The sequence below is a fragment of the Lipophrys pholis genome (genome assembly GCF_963383615.2).
Source record: "Lipophrys pholis genome assembly, chromosome: 19".
Taxonomy (NCBI): Eukaryota; Metazoa; Chordata; class Actinopteri; order Blenniiformes; family Blenniidae; genus Lipophrys; species Lipophrys pholis.
In genome coordinates this window covers 8,553,136-8,579,249 of record NC_137647.1, presented here as the reverse complement: position 1 = coordinate 8,579,249, position 26,114 = coordinate 8,553,136, and the positions used below count along the sequence as shown (strand labels likewise).

The window sequence follows — 26,114 nt, the reverse complement described above, 5'->3', positions numbered from 1 at the left end:
GCCAGATGAAGCACAGAGACACACATTGCACTGTGCCTTTAGGGTGGGAGAAAGTGCATCCGCCATTACCTCCTTCATCTCATAGAAACCAAGCAGTATCGTGGTGAACTGAGATCTGCTAAAACAAAAAAACAGCCACATCATCAAACTCCATTAAAAATACCATCAGGAGGCCTGTCGCAGAGCTGAAAGTGTTCATACACCGAGGCAAATGACTTTCTTCTCAGTGGAAAAGAAAACTATGGCAGACTTCCAGTTGCTCTGTGGAGGACCATCCAGACATGAATAGACCATAAAGACGCATAAACAACAGTTTATGTCAATGACAGAGCTCTTGACAGAGGGGAGTTAAAGTTAATGAGATGATGAAGAGCATGAAAAACTAGAGGAAGGGAGAGATTTGTGGACCAGATAAAGCACATCTTCAAGTCACTGGGAAACATCACTGTAAATTGTTCATGCAGACAATATCAAGACCCAAAGATCGCGTTTGAAGCTATAATATGCAGTGCTCATTAAGGTGCACAATGGGAGAGCCGTCTCATATCTGCACAGATGAACTGATTATTAATGCTATTTTTATGCAGCCGTCGGAGCATTTGCACTTCAGACTGCATCAGTGTTTTTAAGCTTCACCAAAATCTGTCAAAGTTGACTGCTCAGTCTACAACTCCATCACAGGCCGTCATGCACTTTTGGTTATGACTGAATGAATCATATTGCAGTCAAAATGCATGAAAATTTGGTTAATTCACAGGGTTGGGGGGGAACACTATTGTGAAACACCTACGTGGTTCCCTCAGCTCTGACAGGGGCAATAAGAAACAGACTGAAATGAAACGACAACAAAATCAATAGAAAAGTCTGAATCCTTATTTGGGCACAGCCACCCTTCTAATTTTAAGACATGTTCAGTCGAGCACACGCTGGAGTCTCTAAAAAAAAGAAAAGGAAAACTGCTCAAACTAAATTTACATCCTGATTCCAACAGTCAAACCACACAAAGTTCCTGTCACGGTTCCTATTGTTACACATGGACAGGTGTATATGTCTCCATGTTGCGGCTCTTGACTGCATGTGAAAGCATAGAAACCGGAGCGAAGAAGCAGAAACAGGTTCCTGGAACATTTTTTGACAGACCTCATCATCAAGCACACATGTCAGAAATCTTGGGTCTGGTATGTCTCGTATGAAACCTACATGATGTTATCGGAAGCCAAGTCGGATGAGATTGCCAGATCTCATCAGGTCTCTCGTCACTGCTTCATCCGATCTTTCTCGTCCGTTTCATCTAGTCTTGTCTGCACTACCTCATCTACTTTCGTCTCGTCCGACCCGGTTTTGAAGCCCGAGCCGTGAGTTTTTTGATCATTCCTCTCTACCTCGACATCGCTGACTGACCGCCCATGTCCAGAATCCCCCGCTGCTGCGTTTGTGATTGGTAATCTGTGCTTTCACTGCACTTTTGCCTCCTGAGTCGTGCACTTGGGTCGCCTGTCTGCCTCGATCAGTGACAACACATGGAAAAGGAGCAGTTGAAAACGCCTTTGTCATCATTGTCTCTTGAGCAAAAAAAAAAAAAAGCAGCGGAAGACAAACTTTTCTCTCTGTGGTTTGATGCAGATCAGCATCGTTGCTATAACTTTCACATGACACTTAAAAAAAAAGTAGCTTGCAAGATATCGTTCAACATATCTCGAAAGCTCTAACTTTTAAAAAAAAACATTTATCAGAAAGTACAAGAACACACACACACTGCTATCTCAGCAGAAATGTGCTGCTGAGCGCAATGCACACGCCACTGACCGTACTTCCACCGATTGTGCTGATTCGGCACAAGTTGAAGGTGAGCGCTCGCTCCCTGTAAAGGCTTGATAAATTCGCTTGCCAAAGAGGCGACATTGGCAGCGTGGGAGGAAGCCGTGGATGGCAGCTGGTGTGGGGAGGCAATGTGTTAAAGTGGCGCAGCGCTGATGAGTTCTGAGCCACACAAGTCGGCAATCGCCTTGCCTAATTTCACGGCCTCGCTCGGCTACTCAGTCAATGCAGCAGCCGCGGAAAACCTGAGAGTGACGGAGCTCGATAACCTCGGCGTGGCTTTGTTTCCTTCAGGAAGTGTTGATTCGTTGTAAAATTGCCTGGTGTGCTCTCTGCTTACTTTAAAGTGTTTCTATCCTTCCTATCTTGGCATTATATGGCCTTCTGGTTGACTTACTGCCTTTTCTTAACGTGTTTATATTAAAAAGAAGTTAAGGCGAAAACAGCCTGGGGCCAACTTATTTATCAGAACTTGATAAGTTCCACTTATCTTTTTTAACTGTTTCTTAAACAAGTCCATTACAAATATGACTCACATTCTCCAGCACGGGCAAACAGAATAAAGTTTGTCATAAATTGCTGTGCAATAGTAGAAAGTTGGCATTGTTAACCGTTACAGGTTTCTTCCTATTGGGATTTTATGGCAACTGTAGATCTCACCTGTCATATATATGAGGAAAAATGGGCTGAATTGCTTGAGGCACAGCTTTTCTCCAAATGTAATTTCTTGCTTGCTACTGGCTTCTGTTAGATAATCTATTGCTCTTCTCAGTTGAGTAGATAAAAAGGACAAAATGGAAGAGCAGATCAACACAAAATACTGGCGAACAAGCAGTTGTTGTGAAAAAACCCAAAGTGGTCTTAATACAAGGTGTCTACCTCCCATACATCTCACAGCACTACACTGTGTGTAATTTTGGAGATACACCATAAATACCTTGCATGTAATGGGTATTATTGGCTAGATCGTTCTGATAATGGTGTTTAAGTTTTAAATTTGTTTGGGGTGCTTATTTCTACTCCATTCTGGGGTCACCACAGTGAATTTTGTTTTATTTGGCTGCAGCTTTGCATGAGTTGGCCTTCCTGGTGCAAAGTGAGCAGCTGGGAGGGTAAAGGGTCTTCTCAGTCACCCACAGAGGTGATTTGTTGGACTTCTACCAGTAAAGTTTTGGTTCAAGCAACTCTGTGTGGATTGTCTAACAACTATCAAAATCGGCCTCAAGGGGATCTGACATCACACCCGACGAGAGGTCATCTTGAAACCACTTACCTGGAGCATGTTATGTAAAGTATGTCAAAGATGTGTGGTGGAGTGTAACTTATTAATACTGATCAGCGCAGGTGGGAGAGAGCACTCGCCTGTCGTGCCTTTCGCTCTACCCATTTACTCGCTCACTGTCTCTCCACTCATCTTCTCGTCCTGCATCTCTGCAGTGTCTGAGGTCACTGAACCAAAGATTACGCAACGTCAAGATCACTCACTACAAATCACTCCACTGTGCATCATCTTCACTCGCTGCCTGGCAGCACATCGAGTGGCCGACCGGGGTGATGCGCTTACACGGGCACGCACCAAACCGGAGAGGAAAGGACTGTTTGAGAGTCGGAGTGTCAAAGAAAATGCAGAGATGATGAGAGGGAACGAGAGTGAAAAGCACAGCTGAGTAAAACTGACGGGCTGCTGAAACCTTATATAAAATGACTTGATTGAGGACAGCTGTTTCCTCCCCCTGCTCGCTCTATTCCACCTTTCCACTTACACTCTTCTTCATACATCACTTTCTCCTCCAACTTCTCAGCTGACATTCATTAGCACCACAGTGCTAACTTTCTCTGATGTTTTATTTTATTTCCCCGGCATCTTTGGCTCCCGTTTCCTTGAGACATGTTAAAAAAATAAATAAAAAATCAGTTTAGGGAATGAAAGTCTTAAGGGAGACAACGTTCAACACCTTTCACTAGAGCACCTCACTTATTAACATTATGTGATACATAACGTTAAGAAACAAAACATTTGACCATGACCAAGAAACTGTAGTAGTTATACACTTTCTTATGTAAGTATACGCAGGCACGCATGCACAATACTTGTAGTATACGACTTATTTCAGTGTTTTTCCACAATAATGTTTTTTATTAACGCTGCATAGTGATACAGTGGACAAAACATTAAGACAAAACAGATTCCAGAGATAAGATATATAAAAAGCCCATATTTTCATTGATGGTTGCCATCTCTCTTTCTCTCAATACTTCAATTGAATCTGATCCCTTATGGTCATGATTTTATCTCTTGTTGTGGTTGTGTTTTCGTGGGTCTTCCTAACAAAATGGACATTATGAGCTTCTGTAAAGAGGTAAAATAATGTACATTTAGTTAACATGATTTCTTACAACCAACCAGCGACAGGCAAAAAAAAAAAAAAAAGATTTTTGACATATCAATGCTGAATAGTATAATATTCTGTTGATGGGATTCAACTCAATAGACCAAAACAGAGGCGTTAGCGTGACAATGGATCAATTTCTCCTCAAGAGGCATTTTAATAGATCAAATAATACTTTTTAAGAATTTATTCAACTGCACACAGCCCGTTATAGTAGAGTACTTGATTAGATCGTAAAATGCAGACAGTGTTCAGACTACAGCCTGAAATATGAGGCTGGGTTTTTCATGGTTGTGAGAAAAAAAGATCCAATCCCCAAATCCCAAAAGCCCGAGAGGCCGCTCACTCTGAACTAGTAAAGGAGAAACATGAGCAGCGATGGTGAAATGTGAGTCAGATCTCCGATGAATGAAGGAAGCTAGATAATCTTGTGGATGAGATATAATGAGGATTTAGTCTACCTCCCCACACTCAAACATACATTTGGGAACTGCAATGTTCAGGTAACTGAAGCATCTTGTGACGTGAAAGTGATTTGAGTTAAAGAATTTGTATTTTTTTGGTCTTCCACACCGAGTTGAATTTCACTTTTTTGCAAAGCTGGAATCAAAGTCAGTAAAAAGCAGGTGAAGCTCAATCCAAAAAGAAAGTGCAGGCGGAAGATTTATTCAAGCAATACTGTTTTTTTTAATTGACTTAATTTGGGAGTTAGACTGATGCGCCATAGACTGTGATTTGATAATAATTCAGCAATGCACAACACTCCCGCTTGAATCCATCATATCGTTCACCTGTGATCCCCTGGAGCGAAAGGCAGGTAGTTTTCCAACAGAGTTCATTCAGTTGTTTGATAAACAAGCCTTCGCCCGTGTTACATAAGCCTCGTGTCCCCTCTGTTCCAGTTGGGAGTGTTTTGGTACAACTTGAATTTCAGATTGCTTGGGGAAAACTGGCTCATTTATTATGCATAGAGAGAGCTCAGAGTACTCCCGACAGCCCTGCTGAGACATAGAGACCGAGAGAAAAAAAGTGAGCATGAAATTCAGAGGAAAAAGAGAGAATGGGTGATAACGGATGACCATCAGCTTTATCTTGGATTTGGCCTTGCATATGATATGAGCGCTCTTCCATGTACGCCAGAGCTACTACACCGTATTTTCTCCGGCTTTCTCCAACACTGGCCCCGACGGTGTAGAGGAGTGTCGTGAGGAATGCAAAAGGTTACGGTGGAACTGATACAGCTCCACTTTTTCCTGTCAGATCTTCAGGGAAATGAGTGTGAGATGGGCTGAGAGAGAGTGGAGCATTAATGAAACATGTTTTTCCGGCGCACTGAGGTGTGGAGGAATTCCTATGATTGGTGCAAGCTTCTTAAAAACAATTGTGGTTTGTTTGTTTACAAAATCAATGCAGTCCTACTGATGGACGTAAATGTAGTAAAAAATAAAAACAAACTAAAGAGCAGTTCCATGTTTTATAATGAAGGCCAGTGGTGGATTAGAACACTAGAAACTTGAACATTCAAAAACATGATTATCATCACAGACGTTTGAGTGTATGTCTAATATCGATTGAAAAGCAAAGCAGCGTGAACAAGCTATGGCGTCTTTCCCATTAGCAGGTTCACTCCAACCCTCAAACGTGAGGACGGACTCCCAGACAGGGCGATAAAGCTGCTGTGCTCAGGGGGGCTTTTTGTTTTCCTGCCAGTTTCTCACTGCTGCCGCCAGCCTCTCTTTTTTTCAATACTTGTTTCCTTCGAGTACAAATTCATGTCCATTCATTTCTCCAATAGCTCCACTGAGTTTGTTGCTTTCCCGATGCAGCAGCCTCCAGGCAGAAGTCTGATGTAAGCTGATCGGGTACAAACTGGTGATACATTGTTGTTCACATGAATCCCCCAATTTATTTCTTCCTTGGGTGTCCAGAAAGTCCCAAAAGTATTGTAGAATTGGTCTTTTTTTTTTTTTTTATTATTCATCATATAGACTAGAAATCTGCAACTCTCATCACCCAAAATTGTTTTCATAGCAGTTTTTAACAGTTCGCTTCATGCATTTTGTAATCATTTAACCTGTTTTATCCATTTCTGTTATTTTACTCTTTATTATTTTTTTATTTAGTGGTTTAATCTATTAGTCATAATTAGCAATTGTAGCCATTTTAGTGGTTCGATTTTTTAGATTTTTAACTCTTTGACATGTTGGCCATTTTAGCATTTATCAGTTTGTGCTATTTTCCATTATAACCTTTCCAGTGCTTTTAACCATTTGGACAATTTCAGTTTTGTGATTTTCAGCTTTCTTTTTGCCAGGATTAAAAACTACTGGATGTGGTGTACAAATCAAGGAAAGATCTAATTTTAAAAAGTCTTTATTTAAAACCACTACAGAGGGGCTAAAGACCCCTGACATACAGTACATTTGAAAGATATTGCAGAAATACAAAGATCATGATATATTGGGGCTTACCAAACTGGAATTTTAGCTTTTTTTCCCCCCCCACACCTGTTGCCTTAATTTTACAGGTTTTATTTCATCATATATTTAAAAGCTTTGACTCATTTTGAGCCTACGCGCAGCCAGAGAACATCAGGTTGGTCCCTTTTGGTTCGCACTCAAGTAAAAACTGAAAACTAAATGTGACAGTGTTTTGCTTTGAAAGGAGCTGCCAGAGGAGATGAGATTCAGACTTCTGGTGATGTTTTTATAATCTGTCCTTAACTCATCTGCTTTTGTTATTCATTTTCTTTCAGATCATTTCTCTTTGATTTGATTTTATATTTTGTGTGTTTTAATTTCAATACGTATAAATATTCTTTTAGATTTTGGAACCGCTTGCAGAAAGACCGGAATTTGAGGAACAGTCTCTTAATTATTTTCCATTACAAATTGTGTCTACTCTTTATTAGATTTTTTTTGTACTTGACAAAGAGATTCTTCATCTCAATGGGATTTTCCAGGTTGAATGAAGCTGAAAGCAAATGAAATAGCGTTCGTCATATTGAATGTCTGTTTGGTTTTGATGCACTTTAAGATAAAAAAAAAGATCAATGTCAGGAGCATTATTAAAGGTTTGGTGTGCCCAAAGACACTTTCAGACAATGATGCATATATCCATACGGTCTCTAAGTGATGGGTAAACAGGAAGGAAAAGGGTCGTTGGTCCAGTTGGGATTTCAGGGAAACTATTCAGCCGTTTCTATCATTCACTCACCAACAATACAAATGACTGGCTCATTTTTTTCTTCAAACCCGAGTGAGTGCAGCAAATTAATTCAATAGACTGTTTTGATTGTTAGATGTGTGGAAATGAAGCCAATATGCAGAAATCCATTTTAGCCTAGGGTTTTTATTCTAATCCTCGCCTCCCCGCAAAGAAATAATAAAAATATGAGCTGGTGTGGAGCTTAAAGCACAAATGCTAATATAAAAAAAAAAAAAAAAAAAAAAAAAAAAAAATCAATCCCCAGATATTTCCGGAGAGTATTAACAGCAAAAACATTGAGTTACCATGATCAATTAGCTTTATTGTTTCCAATCCGTCTTCTCTGAAGTCTCCCGCTTCTCCTCTGGTTGAATATATCCACTAATTCTGCTTATCACATCCATAAATTCCAACAGTATACAGACCCAGGACACACTGGTGCACTTTACCATGGCTGCACGAATTTATGCCTTTATACGCTTTGCTCTTGACAGTATTTGTGGTTATTTCATATTTAATGTCTGTTTTGAGTTGTTTTTGTTTACTTTTCTTTTTTTTTTGGAGGCAATCGAACCTTATTGTTCATTACCATCCTTTTCCAGTGTATATCTCTGCTGCTTCCTACTAACCATGCCCCTTTAAAGCAGTTTCTTATGGCTACTTGAATTTGTTTTTTGAACCAAACTAAAACAACTACTCCTGCTCCAATTCAAGGTACTCGGACTGCGACAGAAGAGTAGCCATTGAGCAATTGTACGTTAAACATTCCACCACAAATCAAGATATAAAACAAAAGTGGGCTGAAATTATTATCGACATTCGAGTTCACTTAGGAGTAGGAATAGATGTGTACTAATGAACAGTTAATGTAATGACAGGTTATTCATAACTATTGTTGTAAAACAGAGTAGAGCAGACATCAGAGGACAGCTGCTGGCATGAGACTGAAGCGTAAAGTATCAGATGTGTTTCAAGTAATCCATTCATCCATCTTCTATACCGCTTATATCCTTTTCAGGGTCGCGGCGTGCTGGAGCCAATCCCAGCTGACTCTGGGCAAGGGCAGGATACACCCTGGACAGGTCATCAGTCCGCCACAGAGTAAACACACAGACACACACCAATTCTGACATCTATGGTCAACTTAGGGTCATCGATGAACTTTTTGGTCTGTGGGAGGAAACTGGAGCACCTGGAGGAACATGCAAACTCCAGACAGAAAGACCCAGGCAGTATTTGAACGTCCACGGGAAGCAATTTCCGATATCAAATAAAGGACCTTCAGGAAGTCGATAAATGAATGACACTGTTGATGTTCCATTTGTCACATATATTACAAGCACTGCTGTATTTATGTAAAATTAACAAGATTTTTCCATTAAAAGCAAGAATCTGCTTTTCTTCTGATCTATTAAAGTAATTGTTGCTTGTACATGCAGTTAAAATATTATATAGGGTGAATAAGGGATACGTGTGTGGACGTAGTTATGTCCGGTACTTGGACTTACATCACAACAGCGGCAGAATGGCCTCAGATGATCTCCACAGGCAGTCCAATAATATTTTATGGAGGCAGTTTCCATGAACTCTGTGCGCCAATGCTTGTTTGGAACAACATACTCTCTACAAGTACGCAATGATTTCAACACAAGGTCACTCTGTGGCAAGTTGTTGCCGATTTGAAAAATAAAAATAGTCAAAAGCTTTTCAGGCAAAAGTTGAGTTGAGGACAGGAGCCATATGATGTGAATGTAGCAACTGACAACAATCTAAGGATGATAAATTCACTCTTGGTTACTGTTGTGCAGAAGAAGATCCATGATGCTTTCCACCTGCAGCCATGGCACTAACTCGCCGCCCTGAGGCAGACCAACGAGCAGCAATAAACAAACAAGAAGGACGCATTTATACACACGGGGATGTTAGTAGAAAAGCAAAAATGAAGCTTACACTGGGAGCAATATGTCATGATTTTCATGTTTTAAGGGATTTGAAAAAAACAATTTCCAACTCTCAACATTCTCCACTATCAAATCTTCACCCTCATGAGTCAGTGAAAGGCTGTTCTCCCCGGACGATGTAGTCCTCTCTGTTTTCTTTGTTATTCACAAGCACCCGGTTCTCTGAGTGATGCTCTTTTGTTGCGGTAGCTAGCCGTCTGTGAATAGGTGACATTTACTGGTTGATGCAGATAAACACAAGCGCGCTCCTTTGTTCCGAAGCTATTCTGGTTTGCTGCCGCTTCAGAAACACAACAGATATTCGAGAATAGTAACGAGCACTTGATGCAGATTTGCACAAGTTGCTGGAAAAGATGACGCTTTTATCCGACTCTTGTCGCTGGAGGAGTTGTAAATAACGTGGGAACACATTCCGCCGTTCTCGCCAACCTCCGTTCTCCACGGAGAACAGTGCATCCCAACATTGTGGAAGGAAATGTTTCAGGTAGGAAGACACTTTATCAATTACTAACATGTTGAACAACCGTGTCACTCTTTGTGACATTTATGAATAAGACAGTTCTTCGGGGCACAGACAGAGGATCCAAACACAGACTTTGTTTTGACATTTTTTTTTCGTCAAGTAAGGCTCATAAAAAGATCAGATCGAAGCATGACGCTAAGAAAGCCAAGAGCCGCATTAGGCAGAAACCACTGTCGGCTGTGGCGCACAAGACACAGACAATGAGGCACAGCCGACAACACTGAGTGATAATCAGGGTGAGAGACACGGGAGGCAGAGCAACACACATCACATACAGTATGTAAGAGTACACACACACAGATACAAACCTTCTTCAGCTCATGCGCATGATAACTGAAGGGCGGAAGCAACGTTTCCTTCCTATAACTCATCGACATTATCCTCCGCCACAGCGCTTCATTAACTACTGCTACAAGAACCATTGATTCAAACATGACACAGATATAAAACATGGACATGTCGGGTAGCTATAAACATGGAAGCTACTCTTCTTTAACCGAATTATCAATTCCTTAAATCAATTACTGTTGTGTTTTCTGGTTAAATCTTACATTAAAATAATTCTGCAAAGGTCAAAGACTGCTGCAAAATTCCAAACTGAAGTAAACATCTGGCCAATCAGTTATCAACAATACACTTGCTGCCATGAGCTGTAACAACAATAAGTAAACTTAATATATTATATTACAGGGGGAACATTATCAATGCACATAACAGAAACATAATTTATGAATCACAGTTAAAAACAACTCGGCGACTGAAGATAAAAAGTAATTATTTATATCCATTAAAGGTCAGTTCATTCTCTTTAGGTACAGGAGTAATTTAGGGGAAGATGCACAATGATCACTTCTTAACAGATTTATTAACTAATTAGGAAATGACAGAGCAGCAACAAAACAACTGAGATAAACCACAAACATCCAGGCAGTTATAAAACTCAGTATGCTGATGTTTATCCAGCGATACACGTACTGAGGACACAGCTTATATATTGTTGCTTCTTAATACTTCAATCTTCCTGTATCTGGAGGTTTTGGTCAACTTCAGGATTCATAATCTCCCTACGCTTCCAAAAATAGGATTTTAAAATAATTTCAACAGAGCGAGTCTTTACTGGGGAGAACAGCTTCATCAACAGCTAATTGTAATATTCTGCTTGGTGAGCAGAGACAGCAGCTTCACAGCGCTCGTCTCTCTTAAGCCCACTTAAACTTGAGTAATTGTAACTGGGTGACTAATTTCACTCGGCTCGAGGGCGTATTGAAGAAGCTTCTTCTGGCAGAAGCATTTATAGAGGATATATGGATGACAGATGCCACATGCTGGTGGAGTTCTAGTACTCCTGCCTCACAGTAAGATTATCCCTGATCCAAATGCAGGCCTGGAACACAGGATTTGCATGTTCTTCCTTTGAGGGAGTGTGTGAGACCGTTCCTCTGTGTTTGCCCTGAGATGAACCGGCAACCTGACCGGGATGTACAATGCCGTCGCTCTTTGTCATCTGGGACCAGCTCCAGCCTCCCCAATATGGAAAACATGGATAACCTGGCATGAACCTCCTTTTTCTATTCAATGAGCCTGGTACTAATATAGTACACAGCTGCAAGTGAAGAGGTGCGGAAGGAAAAAAAGGAAGCTGAACCATCGATTCATTTCACTGCAGACTTCATGGATCATCGAGTGGTACTGGTGGATGATTTTGTGATGTGAATTCTGCATTTTGCCAGTTTCTCTGTGAGAAATGGGTACTGTGCCAAAAAAAGAGCTCTCAAACTGTTAAACCCACATACTATAAACACTGTCAGACACGTAGCCCGTGTTTATTACCACATATGATGCGCTAAACTACAAATAAATAAACAAAAGAGACAAGATGGGACATAAATGTACAAAGCCAATGCTCAAAGATCTACAAAAATTGCTTAAGTGAATCATAACACCTGACTTACTGAAATAGGAAAACACACAAAGAAAATGGGAAACATGAAGAAAATAGCAAGACAACAAACGCTAATTACATAAAAATGGAATAACAGGGATGTTTGGGTAAATATATAATAACAGTCAATGGGGAAACATTGAAACCAAGATTACAATTATTTTCTTTTTTTTTTTTTTTTAATCAAAGAGTCTCTAGACACTATTTTAGGCAGTATTTATTTCTGCCCCTCCTGTGGAATAATTTCAGTATTATTGCTTATTTAAAAAAACAAAACAAAAAAAAAAGCCAGAAAAACATACAGAAAACACAAACCCACAGCAGGAATAACGGGGACATGGTAGACACACAAATACACACACACAAACACACTGACCATCTGCTGTGCTGGATGAGGTTCCACTGCAGCGGCTGGACTTTCGAGCGACACTGTTGATGCCCTATTTTCAACATCTGTTCCCCAGATTCTCAGCTGTTCCAAAAACTCATCATGAACATTTGAATCACAAATCTTGAATATAGAATGACAATCAACTGTGTGGGTTTTTTTCAAAAGTTGTTATGACTCTGATTTGATTGTGTTCAAATTCGACATGCACACCCTGACCTATGTGAACTCACTGCATACATGCAGAGGGCAGCTTTATCATAAAAGACATTTCTAATGAGTTTTCAGCAGTTGCCGATAGCAACCAGGGACACCTGTATCTGTGACTCCTATATGCACATCATGGTTTCATCCATACACCCACATAATGTGGACGAGTTCAGACATATGTGGATCTTATAGTTAGATATGCGAGATCTACTTTAAATACTTGCTTTGAACCGGCTCCTAGATGCGTGATTTCCCATCGCCAGAGCCTCTGCGGGAAGGTTAATAGCCCGTGTGGAGAAAGCCATAAGTTAGACATTTTAATTGCATTTGTGGTGATGACCAACTTGGGGAAGCTGATTGGGTTTATGCCAATGGGCTATGAAGCAAATGGCTCCTAGTTACCCTTTGAAAGCCTTTCAAACGATCAAATGATGATTATGCAGCTCATTGACTAAATCGGTCAAATGACCCACTTTGATTTGCCAAAGGAAACATTCTGATTAGTGGCACACACATTGGTCCCCCACCAGAAACTAGAGCGAGCTGCCAACAACACCAATGCCTGCATCACTGTAAATTCATGGAGAAGGCAAATATTATATATATATATATATCTTTTTATATCTATCTTTTCTCACATCCTTTTTCCAGTTTTAAAAATAGATTGTTGCTTTAATACTAGTTTTCATTCAGAATATATAGAAAGTGAAGTAAAACTGAATTGTGTTCAGCAAAGTACAATGAAAGGAATAATATAAGAAATAGTTTCCATTATTTTGACCTGATCAGTGTGTTCTTGCTTGCAGTTAAGCATAAATGGATGTCCGGACTATTTCCATTTATAGTCATTGAGAAATGTGACACAATAACAAATGGAAATGGGTGTTAACTTTCATACGCTGCGAATTTGGTGCAAACTTGAAGTAACGGAGCCTTTGAGTGAGAACAAACCTGCATTTATAATTTGATAAACCCCTCTTATCAGTGAGAAAAGGAGGACAAATCAAACAGAATACATAGCAGATGTATACTTGTATATTATGGACATACAAATCGCTTCCTAATATAAATCGCATGACCAGCAGAGCAAGTAACAAAATGTGGTACTTACAAACACCACTCACAGACCCACAACAACCCCGGGATAAGATTAAAAACCCAGAGGTTCTTGCTGTGAGGTCACAGTGTTGACCATCACCTTATCCATGTTCCAATTATTTGCATATCTACCAAAAAAAGACAGAAACACTATGGGAATAACACACTTACTCTACGTTAGCGAGTATAATTATACAAAAGGACAATGACTGAACAATGTAACTTCCCATTATCATAAGAACACAATGCTTTCCGATACACTTTGATTACATTATAGCCCGGCATGCACAGCTGCTCCCTGCCCATACTGCGTCTCTCCCAGCACCTGTCCCATAACTCTGCTGACACATTCACAGTGTGTCAGTGCAGCTTCTATTCTCAGTAGCCATTGTTCCTCCTTGTTTAGACAGCCTGTTGACAGTAAATGAGCTTTAAGGCGACAGGAAGAGCCGCACAGATGGAGGGACCGGCGATTAGGAGTTTCCTGCTCTAATAGGACACGCTATAAACTGGCAGGTGTGTTGTCCGTGTGGCTTCACTGAAGTCCCATAAAGACTCAAACACACTAATCGATTGGGGCAACAGTGAAGCGGCCGCAGCTGTTTTCACCAAACTCTTTTTTCTTTTGTGTGTGTGAATGAAATCCTTTACCTCTGAATGCTACTATACAACCTCAAGGAACGCTTTCTGACATCAAGGTCAGAGTGAAGGCTTAAAAAAAAAAAAAAAAAAAAAAAGGTCAGAGTGAAGTTCAGTAGCCACGAGGGGTAAAACATATCTAAAAGAAAACATTCATACAATACACACATTGGCACACCATTTCTAGCTATTGAGAAGAAAAACAAGAGGATGGCTGCCGTCACGTCTAGACTGCACAAGCCATTTGTCAAGTTTTTTGTTTTATATAAATCATAATTTTGCTGCAGCTTTTCACTACACCCTCCAGTCTGTTTTTGAGTGAACCGTAAAAACTAAGGGAAAGAAAAACCAAAAGAGAATCAATAAAGAGAATAAAACGCTCCCATAAAAAAAAATTCAAAATTCCTAAAAATGAACATGCGGCTGCTGACTTTTTTTTTTTGAGAAAGTGCATCGACACAGTGTTCTGTTACACCAGACAGATGCAGGGATTCTTCAGTAGCAGCAGCAAAAAAAAAAAATCCAAACAAAACCCCCCTAAAATTTTGCACAACAGCAACTCGCCTCCTCTCACAGCCTCTGCAAAGGCAAAAGAAAAGTCTGTTTCCCAAACAGTTGTCCTTTTATACCCCGTGCTCCTGATTGGCCAATGAGGAAGAACTCTGATCAACTCACAGGTGGTGTCAAACTTCCACTACTCTTTAACCAATCTTTAAACCTCAACATTGACGTGATGGTGAGAGGAACGTGCACCTTCTTTTTTTTTTTTTTATCACGTTAACGTCAACACTGATCCAAAAGTGAAACTATCATGTTCTGATGGAGACAGAGGGTTAGGGTGAGTCTGAGGTATTTAGAATTTTGCACTACTTCTACAACCACATTTAAGATTATAGAAAAGAAAGCAGAAAAAAAAGAAAAGAATCTCAGGTCATGTGTTCTTCAACATTCACCTTGAAATCCAGATTCATACAGGAAACAGCAAAGTGAGCGGTGGATTATTCAGGAGGAGTGCAGTTCACCAGATCCAGCAAAAAATTAATAATGCATTAGAGTCGCCGCTATTTCTTTAGAATCTCCCGAATTAAAACCATGTATGCAGGTTCTTAAGGAGGTGTGTGTTTGTGGTACGTGTGTGTCCATACAGGGAGCCATTGTAGAGTGTGTTGCCATGTTTTTCTTTTCCAACCCCAGAGGATCTCACCTCTGTTTGAAGCATGAAACTGCCAGAGGAAGCAGCAGTCTGCTGCCATGACTGTTACAGACATCACACTTTGGCAAAATACAGCCATCTGCAGGCACAGACTGCCATTTTCAAATACATAAATCACACATTTGTTGAAAGTGCAATAGAAAGTCCTTTGCTCGCTCCTAACAGTTTCTTTTTCATTAAAAGAAAAAAAAGAATTCCGACTGAATCTATGTTGATCTTTTGGTTATGTAATTGTCAAAAAAAAACAACTGAAAATTTGTGAGTGCCTTTCCTTGTTTTTCCAAGATGATATTCCGAAATCTGACATTTAATCCATATTACTATTAATAATGCAAAGCTCTAGTTTTTTGGTTTGTTTGGGATGAGTTTTAGAATTTTCAACATATCAAAATTTATTAGAATGAAGTATGACTATGTGAAATATGTTTGCCAATACCTGTCAGAAGCAATAGAATAAGAGAAAAATGGTTAAAAAAAAATGCACCAGAGTATGAAAGGTAATCGTCAGACTTTAGTTGTATTTTTCTTTTTAATTTGGTGTCTAATTGTTTTAAGACATTGTCTCCCAATGTTGATTCAAGTGAAAATCAAACAATTCATATTTCTGACCAAACTCTAGTTTTGTGTGTTTCTAATACACAGTAACATATGTTTATGTATTCATCCCCTGTTTGATGACCCATCTGAGCCTTTTTAATGCTACTTTCTTCAAAACACATTTTAGAATGATTATAGTGGATCACTGAACACTCCCACAATTCTTTGGGATTACATTTTCACTTTTAAATCCCTTCAATAAGTCCTAATTTCTTTGTTGAAGAGTAAGCGTGCGTGGATGGATAAAAGTCCCAGTTGTTATAGTCTCTTTTTTCACATTTCTTTTTTCTATTTACGTTTCTAAAGTTGCTTGTGCACTGCGTCAGTGAACTGATTGCCCTGATGGGTTCCACCTGCACTATGGACGTCGACCGGTGGAACAAACCAAGCTGACGGAGCGAATTTAAAATGGACAATAGTGGTTATTAATCTTTATATGGGTCTTTATGATAAAAAATAAATAAATAAATACAAACCTTGTACAAATAATATTAAAAGTGGAAACAAAGAGTGACCTTGACTCAAATACATCGCTTATGTGACATTATAATGGATTGTGCCGGTGGGCGGGGTTAGAAAGTATAAAACCAGTGAACTGGCTTCACCAACTCATTGCTGTGAGTCACTCCGGCTGTCTTGATCACAAAAGGCAATCCAGGGTCTGACCCCTATTTCGCAGCTTTTGATGAGAATATCTCACCCTCACCCTTACTTGATCACGTGCTTGTTATCCTTTGACCTCTGTGAACAGTCTGGTTCCAGTGTTGGTCACACGTGACTGACCTAAGCCACGGGTGTGGTCTTGATCTTAAAATGTATCACAAAGCTAAACAACCCTGTTAACCTGTGATACGTAATACATGGTTGGTTTCAAACTACCAACTGGATAGAGGATCTAGATCAGAGGGTGTGAAATATATAGTTTGTGGGCCAAAACTGCACCTTAGGAAACACCAATTAGAAGTGACTTTAAGTATTATAAAAAAGACATTACCTACAATTATGTTTAATTTGTCAAATGTTTTAGTAAGAGCAATTCTAATCCCAATACTGTGATTTAAACTGAAACCTCAGTGACGCAGGTGTGAATGTGGGCTGGACAGACTTGGCATTAAAAGCCACACTGTGGGATTGGTGGAAACATGCTGACGGCTGCAGAAATTGTGTGTGGAACTCTATGACAGGACAGATTCTAGACAAGACAATTACAGCACAAAATCAATTTATTGCAATTTTGAATGTGAAAATTGTTAAATTTAATAGCAAAAAATGTCTGTCAGAGAGAAAACATAGTTGTTGTTTTTTTTTTACATTTTGTTGTATTTTGCACCAAGAGGCATAATGAAAAATGACATTATGTTGAAATGTAGTTATTTTTGGGGTTGGAAATTTTTCACAATCGGATATTTGTGTAAATATATTTGAATAATCTGCACAAAGAAATAATGGGGCATTTTAGAATTGTCATTATTTAATGGTTGTTGTGCTTTCAGTTGATTTTGACATCTTGATTTAGATAAACACAAAAAAATTACATACATTTGTACAAACATTCCTCCTTTGACTTTGGATGAATTATCAAATTTCAAAGCCTATTTCTATTCATTCTCTTTGGGAAATGTCATTCCTACTGGCTCTGTGTAGCACCGGCATTTTTTTTTTTCCTTCTGATTGCACAATGTTGATCACTTTGTGTGTCTGAAGCTGCTGATTAATCTTTTTGAAAGGCTGCTCTCTCTCGCTCGCTGTGCCACCCTCGTGACTGGACTCTTATCCCTCAGATCTCACCTGCGTCTCTTTTTCTTTTTTTTTCTTCCCCTTTATCGACCATGTGCCTTTTTAATTAACACATGCGCCAATAATGAAGGCTACTTGAAATCAAGTTAATGCATAAACCACCTGGTAAAACAACAAGAGTTCACCCAAGTGCTGTTGAATATATGAATAGGTCTAATCACTCGGCGACGCGGGCCCAGGCTCTCTTCAGGACTCGCGTATTCATTTTGATTTAATTTCTCACTTGCTCATTAGTTACGCTGTTCCTACAACCTCCTGTCCTCCAGTCACCTGACCCAATGTTACTGAGCAACTGCTCTTAATTTAGTCCTCAGCTCCCCGCTATAAATAGAAAACCGTTGACCCTCCATGTTTACGGGATCATTAATGTTGCTATGTAGCAGTTGCAGTTGGGCCATTTCTGTCTGGCTTGTCTTTTTCCACTTTGTAACCTTGCCATATCAACATATCAACATTGTTGATGTTTCCTATTGCCTATTTGCCCTCTTTTTCATATCGCCTCTCAGCAAGAGTGCTATAGATGAAATTCTTTGACTGAATGACACCCATGACAAGAGCATTTAAAAAAAAACAACTGAATTTATTTCTTTTAATATGAAATGAATCCAGTCAAATGCAAAGATTTCCAGTTCCTATTGATAAAGTGTTCATGGGTAATCTTGAAATTTGAATGGAAAATCTCAGCAGAGAACAACAAACTGGTCCTTTCATGTCACCTTCTCGGTTATAAGTCACCTCTTCCAGGGTGTGGCACGTTTTCCACAAACTATAGTGTTACAAAGTAAAAAAATTGTCTTCACACTTGTACTCAAGTCTAAGTACAAAGTATGTTGCATTGGAACTACTCTGATTACAATATATCCAAACAGTTACTCAAGTAAATGCAACAGAGTTGAAATTATACTGTGTTACTGCTTATTGTCCTACAAGGTTCTCTTTGCTTATGTAGTTACAAATCTTGTGCGCCGAATAATTCAGACATGAGTGCAAATAGAAGAAGGAATAAAAACACCACATAAGAGTCATACAGGAGAAAACCACAAGCCTCTCTATGCATCAAGTACGTGATGCATATGTAATGGACTCGCATGTACTTTCTTGTGAATCGCTACTGCTTCACCGGATTACTGCAGAAAATCTAAAACTGAAGTCCATCAGCATATCAAAGGATCATAAAACAGACAAACACAGTGCAGCCCAAGGCTGTTAAAGCCATTTTACTTCAGCAGCCTCTTACAGCCCAGTTTGATCTAAATGAAGCTGGCAGACGTAATTCCCTTTAAATAACAACTCCACATCTACCTTTTAGTGCAAAGAATTGCATTTTTTTTGGTTGGATTCTGCCTACAGCATGCATATTTCCCCAAAAAACTCCCTTTCATATTATAGCTGTCTTGCTCATAATGCTCTACTATTCCTAGCTTTCACTGCTGCGTCTGATCTCCAACATGGTCGCCATCTGTTGTGTTACATTATGTCCGCTGCCTTTCTGAAACCAGGCGAGCCCAGTGGACAATTAAACACAACAGTTACTTTTGTGTCAAGAAACAGTCAGTTATGTCTTCTTTGCTGTTTTTACACTTTGCAAAGTCATCCTGCGATTCACTGCTGGTGTTTGCCTGCAGGCCATATGTTTTTCCCACCCCCGGTGTAGCCCACAAAAATGACTATTATATAAGGAGCCGCTGCATTAATCCCCAGCAATTGTTTCCCGGGAGATTATCCCTGCCAGTCATGATTGAACCTACTGAATCCATTGTAATGCCAGTGTTACAGGATCCCAAAACAAGGAAAGAGCAGCCAGCTGAACTCTGCAAGAAACATTCTCAGCTGGAGAAAATTAGCTTCGACAGCGTCGCCACGATCTGAAACAAAGACGAGCACAACCTCCAAAATACCACCGGGGGTTTCAATTATCCTCGCAGCGGGGGGGGGGGACTCACCCACTGCCGTCCCGCAAGCTCGCGGGGTCGGCAGCTGGAACACCGCGCAAGACGAAGACGGGGGAAATTCAAGTAATGATGTGCAGATGAACAAGCAAGACAGTCGGCAGGTGGAGAGCGGCCGATCGCAGTGGCTGCCTGTGAAGAAATGTAACCAAGCCACGCGGAGTTGACCGCTTTTGAAAGCACCTAAACCGCTCAGAACACAAGTGATTCAACTTGTGAGGATAAAATCTGAAACCTTCAAAGAGGAAAAAAGACAACCTTGCGCTCTGCAACAGTACTCACCGAGCCAGACGCTCAATGGCGCTTCAAAGAAACATCATGATGAGTCGACTGGTTTGACATGGAGGTCGCAGCAGAAGTGCTCCTTTGCCCCAACACTTAACAAAACACTCAAGGACAATCTGACAACCTTCTTAAACCGGTCTCCAGTCCAACTACTTAATCCAGATAGTTGATTTCATTAAATGATAATTTAACAGGATAAACGTTCTGTTTGCGTATAAACTCTTCAGTCAGAAGCTGATCGAACTACAGAGGATTTCAACTGCAACTCTGTGATCTCTTCAACGCTGACGACTTTGCTCGGTAATTTACAAGGCTGTTGAGTGCAGCTTTTTTTTTTTTCTTCTTAAATATACGGCGTGTCACAATGAATCTTATGTATCCAGTGATATATCACAATGAAAAATTAGATTGCAATACACAAGCTTTGAACCACGCTGGCGGAAAAGCTGCATCGGATAAAAACACTTAACCTCTCCACCTTCACTCTTCACCTTCACTCTTCACCAAGTGTTTTGCTACAACAGAGACACTATGTGAAGAACATAATGATTCACCAGGTTTTTGCCACCTGACAAGACAGACAATGTGAAACCTTTTTTTTATGTCGGGACTTTATTTACAGAGAAATGAAAACTCCTGCCACTATAGAAATAGCATCTTCTCTTTCAAACTACGGTATGCACAATGACGTTCAGTAAGGGCTCAAGCCATCAATCTATATATTTGTTTATTGATTTGATCCAAGTATAGATTTAGCAGAGCTGGAGCCTATGCTCTGCTCTCATGGGATGAAGAGCAGAGTGCTTCCTTCAGATGTTACTGGTCCGCCATGGGGCTGAAACACAAAGAGCTGCACACAATTGGAGCCAACGCGGGGTCGCCACTTCAACTAACACGCATGCCATTAAGAGTTGGAGTACCTCGAGAAAACCCAACGGCAACAAAGCAAACCACTGCACCAATCAGACACCTGATTCATAATATCCAGCAAAAATGACTTGGAAATAAAGCACACTAAACCAGCTGCTGTTTTTTTTTTTTTTAATCGTAATATCTTGTACGAAATACAGAATCACTGTCAATCACTCCCTACACACACCATCTCGCTGTCTCTCTCACTCGGTGGATCGTGTTTTGACGTCTGGCAGATTGTCTGGCTGAGCAGGTTTCTCTCCATCTGGTATGTGCGCTGGGTCACTTTCTGGCTGAGCGACAAGCTCCTCGGGGAAGGACGACGAATCAGGCTGCAGGTTTAGTCAGAGCACAGCGTCTCCACGCTGGGGACGTAAATAAGTTCTTGGGCCTGAGCTGGGTCGCAATGCAGGGCAAGCTTCGGTGTGCAGGCGACGCAAACAAACATACGGAAACCCCCAGAGACTGACCTTACACCGACTGGATGATCTCACCGTTATTAAAGCAGGTGTCTGATTCCTGTGCGGCAAGAAGGAGAGGATTTCAGGTGGATATCCAGACACCCAACCTAAATGGCAATAAAACGTTTTTATATTTTAACTTTTTTCCCTCTCTGAACATTTGTTTAAATATATTGTGCGTTTGATCCTCGGTCCACTGTGATTGTTTTCACACCACATGCTAACCACTGCGTCACCATGTGGCCCACCACACATAGAACAACTTAAATCAGTGTTCACAAAACTCAGGATTCAATCCAGATAACCTCCGTTTTTTTTCATGAAAGATTGAAGTCTAAGTTTCTCCAATGGATTCAAGCCGAAGTGGGACTGTCGCACAAACTGCACAAACAAATTGCACACAAAGCATGAATCATGAATATTGTCAATCTTTTGGTGAAGAATTGTGACCGTGTCGCTGAAGCCATTCTACATCAAGCCAAATATGTGGAAAATTTCCTAATAAAAGAAATATCGTTTCCAACTGGAACAGATAATGTAGGGAAGGATCATGTGGCTCTCACTATTGATATTTCAAGACTATGACAGTTACTCACAACGGGCTTCACTGACCTAAAAACACACACTTCACTGAAAGAGAACAAATTAAAGGAGAAGCCTCGAATCCATCTGAATTTTAAATGACTCAAAAAGTGCAAAATAAAAATTCCCCCATCACACCGGATTTCCATCCACCTGCTTTTATGCACGTTTTCAAAAAAACTTAATGAAAACAGAAGAGACTGAACTTCTGAGAGGTTTTGTGAGTTACTGACAAAAGGAAGTCCTTCTCAGCCAGACTATTTGGGGAACACCAGCTCACATTGGGAGCTGAAGGCCGAGAGATGGTTCAGGCATCTGAGAGGGATACGCTCCTGGTCACTTCCTGTTGTACAATGGTCGACTAGAAGGAAGCTCTGGGCTTGAGCCAGGAGCCACTGCTGAGAGAAATCTCTTGGTGTTGGTGTAGGAGAGGCTTGGGGAAATAATCAAATATGCAGAAGGAAAACAGAAATGGTAGTGGAAAGAGTTTGGAGTGTCTGAGAAATGTGAGAGATTGGAGAAAAGCAGAGGAAATGTTACAGTGATGACCAAAAAAATAACAAAAAAATCATGACAGCCAAAGCTGGAGGAAGAAATTCAGAGATTTGTTCTCCAATAGCTTATGGCTCAGGCTTATCGACAGTGCAGTTATGTCTGGGCATGAAAAAATGAATGCATCTTATTCACCACTGAACATATTTTTTTAGCCATTTTTTCACTTATATAGTCCAGAAAATATGTTATGTGTTTACCACAATATTATAAGATTTAAACACTGCGATTTTTTTTCCTTCAACATTTTTAAAATCAAAAATAGGGGAAAAAATATTTGATGTTAGGGTGTTTTTCCTAATTGTAAATTTTAAGAAAAGTGTGCAGGCATTGACATTCTGGTATGGATGGATGGATGGATGGATGGATGGATGGATATTTACTGTTGGTCTAAGATGCCAAACATGCATTAGTGAGAATAAAAGACCGAATATCGCTGATTACTATGAGTGCATATCTTAATTTTTGTTCCTCAGCATTGAGTTACCTTCATTATTATTTGCAGTCAAGTGCCTTGTGAAGACGCGTGTTTTAGTTTGTGGATGAAGAAAAATCTTTAGCTCTGTGTTTGTGTTCTTGCCACGGTTATTTTATTTGAAGAGGTGCTGAGTGCTTTTCATGCTGCAGAGCCTCAAGTGGTGTATGTTATGGTGTGTTGTGTAAGTGATACATAATCCTGGGAAAAAAAAATAAAAAATCAGTATGCTGACTCCTGAAGAAGCTGCATTTCATTAGGCATTCAGTTTACACATGAACCTGTAGCAGGACATTATGTAATTTGCACCACTCAAGATCGCTTCAGCGAAAAAGATACTGACGAGCTGTAAAACTCACTGATTGCTGCCACACGGAGCTGTTGTCTGAAAATAAATGTCCTTATATGTACAATATGCAATATCTATACATTACAAATGATCATTTATCGGGTTATTGATGGATATATATATATGATAGACAAGGCAACATTAACTTCTCAAGCAGCCTATATGTGGGTATAGAGTACAACCGTGTTTTTCACCAACACTGAAGCAAAACAAAGCAAGAGAACCTACTAGCCCGAGCACAAGATGTGATAAAGCAGCATACTGGTACAAATATGAAAATCTCAAAAAGTACAGAGATCAGTAAACCAGAGGAAAGACTGAGAAAACTCACATGCTTCACTCACACTTCTGTTTTTGTCTTCATTCATTCAAGCTCGGTGGAGGAATGTAGAATTATCATACCATAAGTTCAAAATTATCATAATTTGATGGGGAATTAGAATACACCCTTCATAACAGAAATAGCAAGCCTACTGCGGTGCAACAGCCAAATATTGTCTCTCTGTGTTTCATTGGGTCCTACAGGTAATCAGGTTCTTGGAGTATGAAAGAGTCTCAACCCAGAGATCAGTAATCCTGACAGGTGACAACCCGAAACTTGCATCATAATGACAATGACAGATTCAATTATCAAATTGTTGTGCTTGTGTGATTGATGACAACATTTTCTGTTTATAACTTCTCAGATCATTTAAAAAGTGATGTGCTTTGGCCCGTTGCTTTTTCAAACCATCTTTCTTTCAAATCTGATCTTTGCTTTTAACTAAAACATACAGTGTCAACGGGAATAACAAAGTCACACCATATTTGACATTATACACTTTGCAAAAAAAAAAAAAGCTGCTGAACATAAATGCTTTTCAAATGTTTACTCTACGCTTCCAGTATGTCCTATTTTGGGATGAAAATAACACATTTAGTTGGACACGACAACATTAGACTCAGTGGTGTATTTGATATGATAATAGGATTGTATTACCTCTTCAGATAATAATTATCTGACACATTAGACTTTAAAGCATTGAATATGTTTGATGTTGGTCAATTTTAAATTCTATTTTCATCTTTGACGCATCGCAGAACTTTAAAACAGTGGATCTAAGTCTTAAACTTCCTCTAAACAACAGCTTGCACTTTGCATTTTTCCTTTCCAAGTATTTCTAAGGGCGCAGTAGAGGGTTAACAGAAGGAAAGTGAGTAAACACTGCACTGCATACAAATATAGAACACAATGCAACCACTTGTTGCCACTGGTTGAGATTGTATTTGATGGAGGTGCCCATTTATATAATTTTTTGTCTCTCACAAGAAAAGCTCATAGAGTGTGTATACAAATATGCATTACAGCAACAGACATGGCACCCACCAACAAATACATGCAATGCACAAACAACAAAACATGATCACAAAATGTAAAAAATGAACTATGGTATCACATTTGGAAGAGGAGAAACACAGGGGTCTGTTGGAGGGATGAAGCACACATTGACCAACCACACGCTCCAAGTAGTACAGAGGAATAAATTGTCCTCCACGACCATTAATAAACACACGGCTGCCTCTGCTGCTGTGAACAATCTCCTAAATCACACGACTTCTCTTCAACATAAGCCAGGAGGAATAAAAGAGCGATAACAGCAGTAGCTCCACCATGCGGTGGCTTCCAGGACGCAACTCGGCAGCTTTGGTGCAATAAAAACGAACGCGCGCGTCGCAACCAACTTCGCAACTCAAGGAAAAAAAAATAAATCAAACAAAGAGCGCAAATATGCAACTCTGCACTCACAGATTCGGAAAATGGAATGGGAAGACGATAATTATACAGAGGTTGGATGCAAAAGGAGAAAACTTCACCCACCTCCTCCACGGTGAGGGGCATGCAGATGCGGTACTCCTTCATCAACATAGTCCGTGCGCAGTGGTGCTGGGGACACGGCGGAAGATGTGGGTCGTCCAAGTTCTGTCACACCTGCACAAGCGACTTGCTCGCAGCCTCCGATGGAACCAAAATATTCACCAAATCCAGTCTCACCTCTGCATTTAGTGACACCCCCTGCCCCTGCAGCCGTTCCGCTATGCGTACGTGTGACCCTACACACAGCAGCTCTTCAGTAAACAAGAGCTTCTTCCTACAAGCAGTTTACTAAACTACTCCAGAAACGACCGCTCCTTATATCAGGGGGGGTAAGAAAAAACGTCAGACGGGTTAAAAGTGTGAACAAATCTCAACAAAGTCCACAAACAAGTCGCCTCTTATAATAAGAAGAGCCGCAGCTCCGAGCGGCTTTCTTCTGGCCGCTTCGGGTCCTTGAGATGAACTCAGTGTGCCGTTGTTTTCCAATAAGCTCTCCAGACACATGAAGTCTCCTCCTCGAAACGTTGCTATCCTCTCACATCTATCGGTGTGTCCGGCGCGTTGAGTTTTGTCCTGGCAGCTTTGTCCGACCGGGAGATGCGCGGACGTGCGGAGCCGCTGCGTCAAGCGGCCGATGGAGAGGCAACAACTGCGGATCGTCCCGGAAACCTCGGGATTAAATCCTCACAACAAAAGCATCACCTCATACAACAATGAAGCAACGATTCGACATATAACAAACACAGATGATCAATGTACGTATTTTATCATTATTTCCATTTGATTCCGGCAACTTCACCGGTTGAAGTTGAGGCAAATATGAAATAATCCTATTTTTTATAAAAGCTAGGACGAGGATGCGGTTTCCTTTTCTCATGCAGCTTGACGCAGAGGTGCCCTCTACACTAAAG

The 26,114-nt window shown here is 40.3% G+C and overlaps 1 protein-coding gene across 2 annotated transcripts in view; it reads right to left on the bottom strand.

The window, feature by feature from the left end:
* The window catches only part of pitpnc1a (phosphatidylinositol transfer protein cytoplasmic 1a), a 47,897-nt gene extending 22,072 nt beyond the window's left edge, over positions 1-25,825 (bottom strand). The window contains exon 1 of one of the 2 annotated variants that reach the window (XM_080488434.1): positions 25,207-25,825. Coding sequence is in view for 1 of the 2 variants with exons in the window: in XM_080488435.1 (XP_080344561.1) it covers positions 25,207-25,254 (48 nt within the window). In the remaining variant the exon portion in view is untranslated. The remainder of the gene's footprint in view (positions 1-25,206) is intronic. The other variant, XM_080488435.1, reaches the window with a different exon arrangement.
* Between the last annotated feature and the right edge of the window lie 289 nt (positions 25,826-26,114).